At 39.0% G+C, this 14,054-nt stretch overlaps 2 protein-coding genes and 1 non-coding gene across 3 annotated transcripts; 1 reads left to right on the forward strand and 2 right to left on the reverse strand.

Annotated features, from left to right (window-relative positions):
- Positions 1–345: 345 nt before the first annotated feature.
- On the reverse strand, positions 346–464 carry LOC138412121 (5S ribosomal RNA). Its single transcript, XR_011244629.1, has one exon. It is a non-coding gene; the product is annotated as a 5S ribosomal RNA (ribosomal RNA).
- A 529-nt stretch (positions 465–993) lies between these two features.
- On the forward strand, positions 994–5,785 carry LOC109630382 (arsenite methyltransferase). The gene is made up of 10 exons (XM_020088562.2): positions 994–1,183; positions 1,916–2,049; positions 2,541–2,691; positions 2,768–2,904; positions 3,476–3,545; positions 4,375–4,456; positions 4,553–4,684; positions 4,771–4,913; positions 5,000–5,122; positions 5,404–5,785. The coding sequence occupies exons 1-10, from the start codon at positions 1,148–1,150 to the stop codon at positions 5,491–5,493; spliced, it is 1,098 nt and encodes a 365-aa protein (XP_019944121.2). The 5' UTR covers positions 994–1,147; the 3' UTR covers positions 5,494–5,785.
- Positions 5,765–13,336, reverse strand: aifm4 (apoptosis inducing factor mitochondria associated 4). Its single transcript, XM_020088561.2, has 19 exons — positions 13,224–13,336; positions 11,993–12,088; positions 11,783–11,892; positions 11,574–11,683; positions 10,665–10,709; positions 10,507–10,588; positions 10,166–10,278; positions 9,772–9,858; positions 9,580–9,671; positions 9,366–9,496; positions 9,074–9,189; positions 8,913–8,984; positions 8,455–8,518; positions 8,233–8,309; positions 7,848–7,965; positions 7,646–7,744; positions 7,448–7,523; positions 7,247–7,351; positions 5,765–6,685 (listed from the first exon to the last, which is right to left on the reverse strand). Exons 1-19 carry the CDS (start codon positions 13,235–13,237, stop codon positions 6,655–6,657), a joined length of 1,638 nt encoding a protein of 545 aa, XP_019944120.2. The 5' UTR covers positions 13,238–13,336; the 3' UTR covers positions 5,765–6,654.
- Between the last annotated feature and the right edge of the window lie 718 nt (positions 13,337–14,054).

The following is a 14,054-nucleotide window of genomic DNA, read 5'->3' on the forward strand; positions in this document are numbered from 1 at the left end:
CACATATATATATATGCACAGTATATATATACATATACATATATATGTATATATTTATTTAAGATGTCTCACGTAGAAGTCTTACAGAATTTTTAAACTACAAAAATACAATGCACAAAAGTATTTTGATACAAAATGTGAATACATTTTCACCTTACCTGCCCTCTGCTGGCTGAACAATAAAACCTCACACAGTTGTTGATGTAGAGGTTTTTAATTCATACAACACAGTATGTGGTACATAATTATGGAGGAGGAGAAATGACTTCTGTTTATTTCTCGTCCTCCATACTTTCCAAGATGCGTCTCCTCTGAAGCAGCAGCAGCAACAAAGAAAAGTGTAAAAGCTTACAGCACCTGGTATTCCCAGGCGGTCTCCCATCCAAGTACTAACCAGGCCCGACCCTGCTTAGCTTCCGAGATCGGACGAGATCGGGCGTGTTCAGGGTGGTATGGCCGTAAGCGAATAATCACAACCACAACACCTTATTTATACATGTGAATCATCACCATCATTGATTGTTTTGTTGCTTTGCGACCCTGGAATCTTGAGGTGGGGGAGGGGTTAAATTGTTCAGAAAAACAAGCTCAAGGTGCAATTTTGTCATATCAGTGCAAGAAAAAAATCATTAGAATTTTTCACAAATTGATGAGCAGTCTTTCCATACATGAGTCCTCCTGCTCTCACTGCTGCTTGAAGTCAGCAGACGTGATTTTAAAAGAGGTTCTCGTTGATCAGGTAGCTCATACTGCTTTGACTCGTCATTTCGAATCCCGTCCCAGGTTTTTGTACTATATGTATTTTTTTACCCATATGATTTATATTGTTTTGTAATGCGATGACACGGACAGACATATCGTGACGGGGTTTTGTTTGGTGCTTTGTGAAAAATGACGAATCTGCGACCGAGTCTGCAACCGACCGGCAACATCTGGAATAAAGACAACAAGTCACCAGAGGCCACGATCCCCAGTTAAACTGCAACACCTGTCGAGACGTCGACAGTCACGTGACGTAACGTCACAGCAGCACGCGCTCACTCTGGAGGAAGAGGTTTAGGAGACAGCGAAGATCAGATCTGACACCACTGCAGCCTCTCGTTAACAACACGTGTGTTTTTATTTATGTGAAACTCGTTTGGACGCGATGACAAGTGTTGATGACGTGCGGGAAAACGTAAAGGTATTGATTATTGGTTTTGAATCATACACCGATGTCAATCAACTTCTGCTCTTTGTCTTGAAAACACCGATATCTGCTCTTGTCATTGAGATCGATACATTTTAGCTTCTTCATACGCGAACACTACGTCAAAACTCGTATGCTACGTTCCTATTATATAATAAACAGTGGCAACTGGCCAGTAGAGGGCACTAGGAGAGTGTGTGTTTTTTTATTTAAAAAATCTAACTATGATAACTTATTTAAGTATTTATTTGATTAAAATTCACCATAAATAAAATATAAATAAATATGTCCAGTGAAATGTGTGGGAAACGAGTGTTCAGGGCACAGTCTATGGTTCAAGCGCGCTGGAAAATAATGCCAGCACCACTGACACTGTCAATGGCAGCTACCAAATAAGGTACAATCTCTTCTCCAAACTCCATTCGAGAGAACTTTGGTTGAAAAACTGTGAATTCAAGAAATTGGACGAGATCAACCTGATATTAAAATCAGCCAAACAAGCCAGCGAAAAAGGTGAAACCTGAGGTCAGGGGAACACACATGAAGTTTTCTGTGTTTAAAGTTTACCCCATAAGATATCCAGAAGTATATGGCACCTCCTTTTATTTTGTTTTAGTGTAATAGTATTTGTTAGTAGTACTGTATATGTTTGTATGTATAAAATAATTTAGTTACATGTCAGAGCAAGTGTTAATAGCACATTGCATAACATGACTATGTGTGCAGAAATACTATGGCGGTCGACTGGAGTCCTCCTGTGATCTGCAAACAAGTGCTGCCTCCTGCACTTTGTCCTTGGGCTCAGTGCCGAGGAGTGTCAGAGATGCACTGAGGCTGGTTCACCCAGAGGTGACCAAAAGGTACAGTGCCTCTACATTTTATATGTCAAGTTTATTGTTAAAGCACATTTAAAACAAGCAGAGTGGACCAAAGTGCAATACGATCACTGAGAACAAAGAAAATTCAAGAATACATATCCCTCTGGGTCAGTAAAGTCTCTATCTGTCTATCTATAAGATATCTATAAAATAAAAGAGGCCTACATGATAAAATAAAATGTGAGAATTCTTTTTATCTTTTTATTCAGTTAAATGCAAAAAAGTGAATAAAAATAAGTAAGACAGTCAAAAGCCTAATAGAACATGCAGGTCTTCTCAGAAATCTCTGCACAGTCACATGACCAACATCTTGTTCATCAAAATCACATCCAGTAGAAAAAACACTCTTCCTCTCGTCTTCATTTGTTATTTTTGTTCTGAGCACCACAGGATTATCTCTGTAATGTCCATACACATCCTGTCATTGAAAAGTAACTCTGTGTTAATGCACTCTTGTCCTTAACAACACCCAGATTCTTCGGGTGCGGCCTTCCCTTCCCCGCGAAGCTCGAAGGCTGCAGAGTGCTGGACCTCGGCAGCGGCTCCGGCAGAGATTGTTATGCCTTCAGCAAACTTGTTGGCCCGAGTGGACATGTGATGGGGATCGATATGACGGAGGAGCTGGTAGCTTTACATGCATGCTCACACCACCAACTCTTAAATTCTGTACCTTCCACTGATTTAACTCGTCTCTGTTTAGGTCACTGCTTCTCAACAGTACATTGAGTATCATCAAAAGAAGTTTGACTACAAGGAGCCAAATGTTACCTTTGTCCAGGGGTACATGGAGAAGCTCGGTGAAGCTGGCATACAGAGTGGCTCAGTGGATGTTGTGCTGTATGTTTAAAGTGCAGTAACAACTGCTTTCAGACAGAACTCAGAAGATCCTCCGGACATTCTCTGGCGTCCAATTAAAAGCCTCCTGACTTTCTGCGGACTCTCTCCGGGCCAGTCCTGTAGTATAAAGTCAGCAGAATGTCCGGGGGAGCCAATGTTAGAACACAGCAGGAGATCCACTGCAGAATTGTGAGTGAGTGAGAGGGTTGATGACGTTTCTAACACGTGACAGATGTACGACTAAAAAATAACTAACCCAAAAGTAAACAAATATCCTGTGATGAAACAGCAGTGCCACACACTTAGAAGACACAGACACTGGTGTTGATGTGCTGTAAACAAAAACATGTCATCTCTACAGCAGGATTAATACATTACATCCTGCCTCTGTCTTCTGCACCACCCCTCACCTGAACGCTCTGGAGATTTCGGAGTTGTTCAGAACTCGTCTGAGCACAGAATCTCCTGCTGCATCGACTCTACAAGATCTGAGAATTAATTTAATGATCTGTTATTCACAGAGAACTTTGTTATGTTGATAAAAACTATTTTTTCCTTCTCATCTATCCAGATCCAACTGTGTCATCTGTTTGTGTCCTGATAAAAGAGCAGTGCTACAGCAAGCCTACAACGCCCTCAAGGTTGGTCTGAAGAAATTCTACCAGTTGATTACTCATTGAAGTTTGGCGGGTTATTTTATCAAGCCTTATTTTGTCCTTTAATTCTGTTATCATGTTTTACTGTAATAATTGGCCATGCTACAGTGATGCGGGTGAAGTGACATTGATTCAAGTCTAAAAACTGCGAACCACTGTTGAGTGTAAATATTCGATTAATGGGTCCTCTTTAAACAAATTGTGACTGTCTGTAGTCTGAGTAATGGTTAGTTTGTCATGAATCTGGTTTAACTTTGAAAACGTATCTGTCTGTGACAAACCAACCTTGCTCAAACAGTGTTCTCTCTGCATGTTCTCCCCGTATTCACAATGGTTGTCTCTAGATACTCCACCTTCTTCCTACAGTCCCATAGGTGTTGGGTTGATCACAGACTCTAAATTGACTGTATGTGTTAATGTTAGGGTGAAAGGTTGTTTGTCTGTGTTGGCCCTGCGACCTGTCAAGGGTGCATCCTGCCTGCTCAATGTCATGGTCCTGATCAGTATATAAACGGATGGATAGATGTTTTATTAAGTATATAGGATGTAATGATGCTTGTGCACTGCAACATGTATATGATCAATATGTTTCTCCATATTTTATCTGTAATTTTACATTTGTGGTTCATATTGTCACTGAGTCATTTTCTTCTGTTTTGCATAATACAAAGTTAATGCTCATTCTTTATTTTTTCAGTAATGCTGCTGACAGACAAATTGCAATGAAAACATAACCTTCTTAGCAAAGATTTATTTTCTATTCTTGAAAGACACTTTAGCACAAACTTTGTATGATTTTTAATATTTTATACAGGAGGGAGGTGAACTGTACTTCAGTGACATGTATGCCAGCAAAGTTGTTCCTGAACACATGAAACATGATGCAGTCCTGTGGGGTAAAATAACGCTTCATCATTGAAAATCCAGTTTAAAGGGCAAAAATACATAGTAGGATCACTCTATCACTGTGGGTTTCTTCTTTTTGGTCTAAGGTGAAGGAATGGGTGGTTCTTTGTTTTGGCAAGACCTCATTGCATTGGCCAACAGCGTAGGTTTCAGCACTCCACATCTTGTCTCAGCAAGCCACATTGTGGTCCACAACAATGATCTCAAGGCAAAGGCAGGTAAGAAACAAAAAAAGGGTAAGATTAAGCTTTTAATGATGTGTTTAAACATCATTCTACAGCTGAGCCAGCTCTTCATTGTGCAGGTGACGTCAGCTACACTTCTGGGACTTACCGGCTCTTCAAGCTGCCCAAACATACAGTCATGTCTCGGGCAACAGTGACCTACAGAGGAACTGTGGAAGATTTCCCAGATCAGCTGGACTTTGATTCATCAAACTGTTTCAAGGTATTTCACAAGTTGGTGTATTGTTACAAGGAACATTTTGATACTTTGAAAGACATGTAATGTATCATTATGTTTGTGCTCTACAGAAAGATGTTGCAGTGGAGGTAAATGGAGAGATGGCAGCGATTCTCCAGACATCCCGTTTCTTCCCTGATTTTGAAATCGAGGTGCTAGATGAACCTGAGTCCATCCCAGAGTCAACACCACAGGTAGCTGTTATTTTTGGTTTGATGAGTAAAATGCTTTAATTCTAATTGATTGATTATTGTATTCACTGTAGCTTGAACCCATTTTGTGCATGCAATCAGATCAAGTTATCTTTTAATTATTTGAAATGCTCTTATTTGAAATATCCCATTTTCCAAATATTAAAAAATAAATCAGATTGCACAACTTAAGAACTCTGATACAAAGAGATCATTTTTGGACCAAATTAATGTTTAAAGTTTTACATTAACAGATCCACCGATGTTCTTTATTTTTTCCTCAGTACTGCCACATCAACCCGTTTCTGTTGGCTGACAAACTGGGGTCTTGTGTCCAACAATGCTCCAAAACAAGCAAAGAAAGGGTCAAATGAATACAGATAAAATATATTTGAAGGACATCTCCTTAGTTTTTACAGGTTACTTAAAGGCTAAATATGTGTGTAATATACAGTATATTTGCTGACCATCATGTACCTGTGAAGATGTAGAAGGATTAGTGTCTGTCTGTGTTCATAGTCGATGTTTTCATTGGATAATATAGAGTAGTTTTACAACATTACATCATCAACAAAAAGCTGTTGAAAATAAGGATCTCACATGTCAACTTATGAAATATATAATAATAAAAAAATAATAAAAATCTTTTTGTTTGTGTCTCCAAAACTTTTTCTCTGTTGTGGTCGGTCAATGATTTATTGAATTGTGTGTAACACACCTGAAGGGGAAAAAAACTAGAATACATAACCATAGTGAAGCCACAGTTCTTGTAGAACCAACACTCATCACATCACATGCTCAGGGTCTTAATGGAATGAAGGCTGATAATATAGATAACCAGTGCTGTTGAAACTCTTCACATTAATTTAATACCTGAGCATTACTTGTATTTCCTGAGTAACTAAAAGACCTTTAACATGCTACAAAGTGCTTACTTACATGCTCTTACTTAAATCCAGTTTCAAGAATTTGGATTCTACAATTTAAGATAAAGACAGAACAAGTTACCTCTCTGCTGTAAACATTTGCGATACAAAGGATTAAGGCAGTACAGTACATATGAAACAAACTTCAAACATAAAGGTCAAATGAACTTAATTATCAACATGTTTCTGTATTTTAGATTTTAAATAACTTAAACCCAAACTCTTAACTTAATAAATTCTTCAAAGTGGATACATTACATTGCACTATTATTGCAGGGTACCAATATATTTGGATATAATGATATATGGTGATGTAACGCAATTTATTAATGACAAAGTGTAATGGTTTACAAACTTGATTTTAACTGTGGCTGGGCTGTATTCATTACGCTGAGATTAGATTATTCACTTGATGCCCAGTGTGTGTAAATTCAATAAAGTGTAAATTCAGTAAAGCTGTGTGTGCTGCTATGGTAACAGTGTACTGAGTTAGGGAGGAGAAGAGGTCTGATTGGCTGTCAGGAGGCCTGAGGCATTGAATTGAAAAAAGGGCGAGAGGAGTGACATCATGGGTGAGTGGCGTAACTCCTGAACCCAGCAGCCCTCTGGTCACATCTGCAGCCAGCTCAGGTCATCAGATCTGAGAAGATTAAAAAAGGGAGAAAACAAGTATTCAGTAAAGAGCAGTATCCAGGTAATGAGGCACGAGTGTAGAGACAAAACAAAGCCTATCAATGTGTTGACCAGAGCTTTGACTGTGTAGTCCCACTTACTGAACTGAAACACAAGTGCACTGTGGATATTACCCATGATCCCTGGCTTCCTTAACCAAAAGACCTGTCGTTGTAACAAAAACACCAAAGTCGCATTACTCCTGAACTGATTCTGGCAATTTAAGAAGTGTCAGTGAACCATCAAAGCTTGAAGCTGCTGATTTATGGTAAAAGGTTTAATTTGTTCTTAGAAAAGGGTTAATGTTGTGTTCACAGCCAGTCTCTGTTACCCCCAAGTGGCAAAAGAATTTAAGGCAGCTTTAATAATTGAAACTTAACACACTGTTAGTAATGGGTGTGTTTTAATGCTGTCCAATGGTTTAAGCTGCTTTATCACATCACTGGTAACACATGACAAAAACAAGCAAATATCAAAACTGAGGACTTCATCAGTGTGTCACATGTGAACATTTTACAATATCACTCACTGAGCCTGTGTCTTTTTTAAAACCTGCCCAGTAGCCATCAGCTCTGCGAGTCGTGCCACAGCAGGATCGAACATCAGGCTGGCTGCAGCAACCACCACCTCGTCCCTGTTGACAGAAGGACAAATTAAAAAAATAACTGCGACAAATCATATAAGATCTTCATTATTTACATGGATCAGGGGTTATTCCACAGATGCTTACTTTATGTAAAATGCCAGGAATTTCCTCTCTTCCACTTTGCCTTTAAATATAATTTCTGTGTATCCTTCCCCGTAGCCTGGAATGAGGAATTGAAAAGGTGAAATGTGAATCGACACAACCAGGGCTGAAATATTCTGATGTCAGGGAGAGATTACCTCCAAAAATGCTAAATAAAATAAACACATGTATATTTATTACCTGTGTATCTAATGCTCTTCCCAAGCAACACAGTCCAGAAGAAAGGAACTGACTCAATTTCGGTTGGTTTCCTCAGCATGTTCAGAGCAGCCACTCTTCCTGAGGTAAAGGAAATAAAGAAATTACCATCAAGTTCTCTGGAACAAAAATGTGAGAATAAACAGATCACAGAGTCATCAGTAACCCTGTATCTTTGACTTACCATGAGCCTGTGACATTTGCCAGTGACCAACGTTTACTCTTTGGTCTCCTCGAATGGCCAGAGGGAAGCAGGTAACATCTCCAGCACTGAAAATATCTGTAATATTGGTCCTCATGAACTGTTAGAGAGGATACAGCATTAGCTTTACAAACACAAGTATATACAGTATATGCACTATTCAGTATTCAGTCATCTGTACACAGTTAACAGAAGGATTCCGATAATATAATGTGCGTGTTTGACCAGAAGTATTCAAAAACATGCAACTCAATCCATCTGCAGGCATGAAACAAGTCATACATTTAAAGCCGTATAGACAAATTCTTGCTTCATCAGCTATGCCATTATCACAGTGATTAAATGTTGTCCATTAACTGTGTGTTACCTTGTCAACAATCACAGCTTTCCTTGCATCCACCTCCACCCCGCTTCCTTCTAGAAAATCTGAATTAGGGATCACACCTGTAAAACAGATCTTTGGTTTGGATTTCTTTTTTTTTGCAGAGCTGAAAATCTGAATGTGAAAGACCCTTTTTGGGGAATTTAAGCTGAGGCAGCAGACACCAAATAATAATAACAAACCGGAGCAAAAACAATAGGGTTTTACCAATTCCAGCAATCACCACATCAGCTTCCAGGACTGTACCACTCTTTAGCACCACCTCCTTCACCTGGAAAACATAAAATAGGAATCTGTGATAGAAAATAGATCAGGTTTGAAGCAGCATATAGTTTCCATGACAAAATGCAGCCTATAACTGTAGAATTAATAAACATAAAAAAGTGTTTAAATGAATAGATCAATCAGTCTGATGGATGTCGGCACAAAGCTGAGAAAGCTCAGATCTGACTAGTTAAAATGTAAACAATAACAGTGTAAAGTGGTTATTGATTATTAATGATAGCAGTAACAATTCATATAATAATGAATTACTGAGGTGTTGTTGTTAATAATAGTAATAAAAGTAATAGTTGTTGTCCTGCAGTTCTGGAGTCAGAGATATCTGCAATGAGAGAGAGAAAGAGAGAGAGGGCTATATGCCAACAGAATAAAGGTAGATTTACCTTGCCGTTCTCCCCTTTAATCTCAGTGACTATGTCATTCATGTAAAATTTCACGTTTTGCTCCTCCAACATCTGAAATAAAAAAAAATCATTTTATAGAAGACAAAACAGGAAATTTTGTTCTCTCACAGTAAAAGGTGAATCCTCTCTCTAGTACTCACTTGCATCGTCATTTTGCCGATCTCCGGGCCCAGAGACCACTCATACGGGTAAGTGGAGGTGCCCACCATGGCCACACTAGCAGCTTTGTCCGATAAGAAGGACACCACCTCCATACCTATTGTGTTTTAATAATCATGAAAAGCACTCCAATAGCCTACCTTTACTTTGCACTGTCAAATGCATTTTTAATATTAAGAGAGCCACAAATAATCACTTTACCTGATAATCATTAAAAGAAACAAACACTTACAAAGCTCATTCCTGCGATGTAAACAAATCAAATGTGATTACCTATGAAGGAAGATCCGATGACGACAGCCTTTCTTCCAAGACAGGAGCTGTGAATCTCTTTGGCGTCTTCATGATTCTGCAGTAACTTCACTCCCTGCAGGTCCCAACCAGGACAGCTGAGCGGCCGCGCTCTGTAAACACAATAAGGACCGTCACACCCCTGTGGAAATCTGTTTCTAAAACACTTGAGGAGCAGGATTGTGATGACTCTAACCTGCAGCCTGTTGATATAAGGAGCTGGTCATAATGCTGCACAGTGCCATCACCCAACTTCACCTCCTTACCCAGTGGGTTTACAGACACCACCTGCAAAATAAAAAAACACATTTCTTAACAAAGACCAAAGAGAGTTTCTTCTCAAAACGGTGAGAGAACATCACAGAGAGTTTGTGTTCTTTCTTCTCACCTCCTTCTTTGTCCACATCTCAATTCCATGTTGTTGATAAAAGTCATTTGACCGGAGGAGGATGCTGCTGCTGTCCAGGTTCATAGCCTGAAAGGAGGTTTATGCAACTCACATCTCAATACTGGATACAAACACAAAAGATGAACTAGTTCTTTTATTTTGATCGGGACAGTGGTCATTGATCATGAGATACAATTCTGTGTGTTAGCTGTATATGCACATTTTCATCTGTTGTACCTGAAATAAAGTAAGATTACCTGTCATCTGGAAGTACAAATATCCATAGATAGTATAAGTGGTCTGGTTCTTAGACCAGTACAATAAATACCCTCCAAACTAACTGTACACCCGATAAAAAAACCAAATATATATATATAAAAAGTGGGATAATTACCTTACTCAGTTTGGGTTTGTCAAACGGAGGGAGGGTGTCTTTGGTGACCATGATGATACGACCCTGGTAGCGGTTCTGTCTCAGTGTCTCCGCACAAACCAGCGAGGCAGGGCCTGAAAAAAATCATATTCACTGTGTAATTTTTCACAGGGAACATTCAGAGATGGAGCGTAAGGAAACACGGCAGCACTACACTACCACGTGTATTTCAACAGCATCTCTGGACCTGAATCTCTTTCTTCATCCTGCAAAGTTCCTATTTACTGATTAAACCTATTGAATACACGGGTTAAGTTCTTCAACTCTCCGAAGCGCTTGTATTTATTATATCTAGTCCTTACCTCCTCCTATGAGCAGAACAGTATGTTTGATGTCCGGCACCAGGCTGCACATCTCCTTCACTCGCCTGGTCAGATTAAGAGACTGAGGGAAACACACTATCTGTTTAAAATATGGTATTTTAAGATGTGAAACGAGTGTTTAACTTGCTGTCTCTTACTTTTTTGTCGATGGAAACATACACTTTGCCATCTTCAACTTTGACCTGTTGAATTCAATTTCAAAAAGGGATTACAAGTTCAGAGTCATGTTGGTACAGGTAAAAGGGTTTTAAAAAAAGAAATATTCTGAAAGGATGAGAAAGTATCCTGTTATATTAACAGAACTACAAATGTTGTGAACTGGGGCCAAGTATTAATTTGCAGTTTTACTGCTCTTTCTTACAAAGTTTTGATTACACACTGTGAACTCAATGTGGTGAGTAACCTGAATTTCTATACATAAAGAACAGACCAGCTGATAAGTTTTATAATTGTATTCTTCCATTTAATTAGCTATCTAGCCAAAACATACAGTATATCAAGAAAGCTGTTTTCAGACATGAACTCTGGAAAATGTCTGGAAAATTGCGTCAGGACATTTTCCAGAGTTTGCACGTGTGAAGAAAGCAGCAGGATATTGTCTGGGTCAGACACATTCACAGCAACAGGAAAATGTTGGGAATTTTCAGAGGGTGGTGCATGTAGGAGGCAGAGCAAACAGCATAAATTCCACTGCGGAGAGCATGGTGGTTTTGTTACAGCGGATCGACACCAGCGTCAGCCCTTATTGCTCTCAAATCTGGTGTTCTAGACACCTCTATTTCAACCTGAGATATTTGGGTTCTTCTAGTTTTGCATCCATCTCATGTTAGAAACTTCACATTCAATTACCTGCACTTTTTCCTGCTGTATTCTCACATGACTCCCTCCGACATTTTACAAGGGGGAATGGAAAATCAAATGAATGGGTGCAATTTTTGCAGATAAACCATCATGACTGTGACTACATTTTAAAATCTCTTCTGGATTTGTTTCTGTCATATGATCAGTAAATGTTATTAAAGTTGTTCTCTACAGCTGTGTTTCACCTTATAGCTGGGAAGAGAGTCTAAACCTGGATACTCTTCAATGTCTCCAGTTCGGACGTTAAAACAGGCACCATGAAAGGGACATCTGACTCTGTCACCAACCAATGTTCCTGCAGCATCAGAGGACAGAGGGTTCAAATCACTCAACGCAAAAGCAAAAATGAAATAAGTAATAAATCAGATGTCAATGTACAGTGATCAAAGTTTACCTTTGATAAGAGGAGCATTGTAATGAGAGCACTGGCTTCCAACAGCACTGTATTGACCGTGGGTACGGACCAGCAGCACTTTCTGCTCCCCCACAGTAACTTCCCTCATCCTTAATAAACACACAACAGACAAGGAGACAAAATCTAGCTGACTCAAACTAATCATATAAGTATTGATGATCTTGTATTTCCTGTGAGAAGAAGACTCACTGTCCATCGTTCAGGTCGTCCTCCTGACAAACCAGTCCAGTCACCTCCTCCTGCTCCACACTGTTACCTGATTCTTGACACTGACTCATCCTGGATCTGTTGAGAAAACGTGTGAGATGTTAGGCCTGAATTCCAAATGACTGTGAGTGACTTCATCAAGTTCATTGAAGCCATCTTTATCATTATGCTACTGATCTTAGATTTTATATTTATATCTTTCTTTATATCACCCGCAGGAAATAAAGAGCAGTAAAACTCCAAATATTGTGTGACGTTACTTTAAGCTCCTTTTTATTCCCAGTTGTCTGCTGTTGAGAGCAATTCAATTCTTGAAAACAAAATGCTGTGTCACTCTTGCAGATAATAACAGTGTGAATTCAAAACCAGTTTTTTGCACCACACACCTACTACACACTCCTTCAGGACAAAAGACAAAACAAACAACACAACATTGTGAAACAAAAGTGTGTACATTTGACAACCTGTTTTGGGCACTCTGGATGTTTAGCTTCAACAGCTACAAACAACCACAGACAAGAACAATAGGGACTTCTGCAACAGATGATGTGACCACAGCACACATCCCTGATCTCTGGGATCACATGAGCAGACAGAAAACACTGTGACATGTTGTAAACCTCAATTATAAAACTGCTGCATGTGAACTGAGGATAATCTGTGCTCTGGTAAAAGCCAAAGGGTGGTCACACCAAATTGGGGCTGCAACTAATGACTATTTCCAGCACAGCATCAATCATTTCCTAAGCTGATCTTTAATGGAAACATCAGAAAGCAGTGAAAATGCCCATCACAAATTCCAAGACCTCGAGCTGACGTAAATAACCTGTTTGGTTTTTTTTGTCCAAACCCCAACTTGAATTAGATTTTTGATCAATACATGGCTTGAGCGATTAGTCTTGTAGTCGAGTTATCATCGCAGCTCTACATCAATCATTCGTTCCATTTGTGTGTGTTTATTGAAACTTGTGTGCAGATATACTCTTATACAAACAAAGATATCATCACTTTTTCTTGAGCGCCTAAAGCGTTTGCACAGTGTTCTTGTGGTGTGAGCAGACAGAACAGAAATCCATACTGTTCTGAAATCAGCAGCTACAGAATAGGATCTCCAGTGCACGTGAAAGGTACCATACGGTATCTATTATATGCGACCTGTGTACTTTGATTGTATGCATGTATATACATTTGTAAGAGATGTATGAGAGCTCACCTGTTTTCCTTCATCTGACAGCGATCACAGAAAACGATGCTGTTGTGCTGATACACTGATCTGCGTCCACTCACCCGCGTGACAGCTAGGAGGAGCCACGTGGTCCGACTAAAGCTCCTCCCACCACGAGGGAGGGGCGGAGGAGTTTGGTTTTGGTTTGATAGCTCACTTCTATCTCTCTGATGTTTATTAGTCATGTTATCTATGGAGACTGGTTCCCCTTTTAAACTTCTTATATGGTTTCAATTAAATATGTGTTTGAAACATGTCTGAAAACATTACTGCAAATTTTCATCTTTCCTCTCCCATGTATTATTTTCCAGTTGTTTGACCTTAGAGGGAGCCAACCCATGTGTTGGGAACTACCCTTAACAACAATTAGCTATATAAAACAATACATATCTTCAACTTTCGCTGCTATAAAATAGCAAAATACTGCTCACACACATAACGTATTAACAATTTGATATGTGATAAAAAGCATGATATAACCCTGACAGAGTCCATTTCTGCAGAATGAGCACACTTTTGATTGAGAATGCACGTATACTCATGTGGGATTTGTATAGAAAGACTGTATGTAATATATTTTTTTCACAATGATGAGAATCTGAGTATTTCTTCCACCACTTTACTTTCATCATGAATGTTTATAGGCAGCGAAGAACTGCCTCAGTGCATTTGTATTGTTGTAAAACGTTTATGAATTCCCCCTCCCAAGAACATAAAGTTTTATCTTAACAAATAATAATGTGTTGATTATATTTTATATTATCAATAAAAATATACAAAAAACTGAAATCATTAAATAAATGACATTTAGTAAAAGTG

The sequence above is a fragment of the Paralichthys olivaceus genome, chromosome 11 (genome assembly GCF_024713975.1).
Source record: "Paralichthys olivaceus isolate ysfri-2021 chromosome 11, ASM2471397v2, whole genome shotgun sequence".
Taxonomy (NCBI): Eukaryota; Metazoa; Chordata; class Actinopteri; order Pleuronectiformes; family Paralichthyidae; genus Paralichthys; species Paralichthys olivaceus.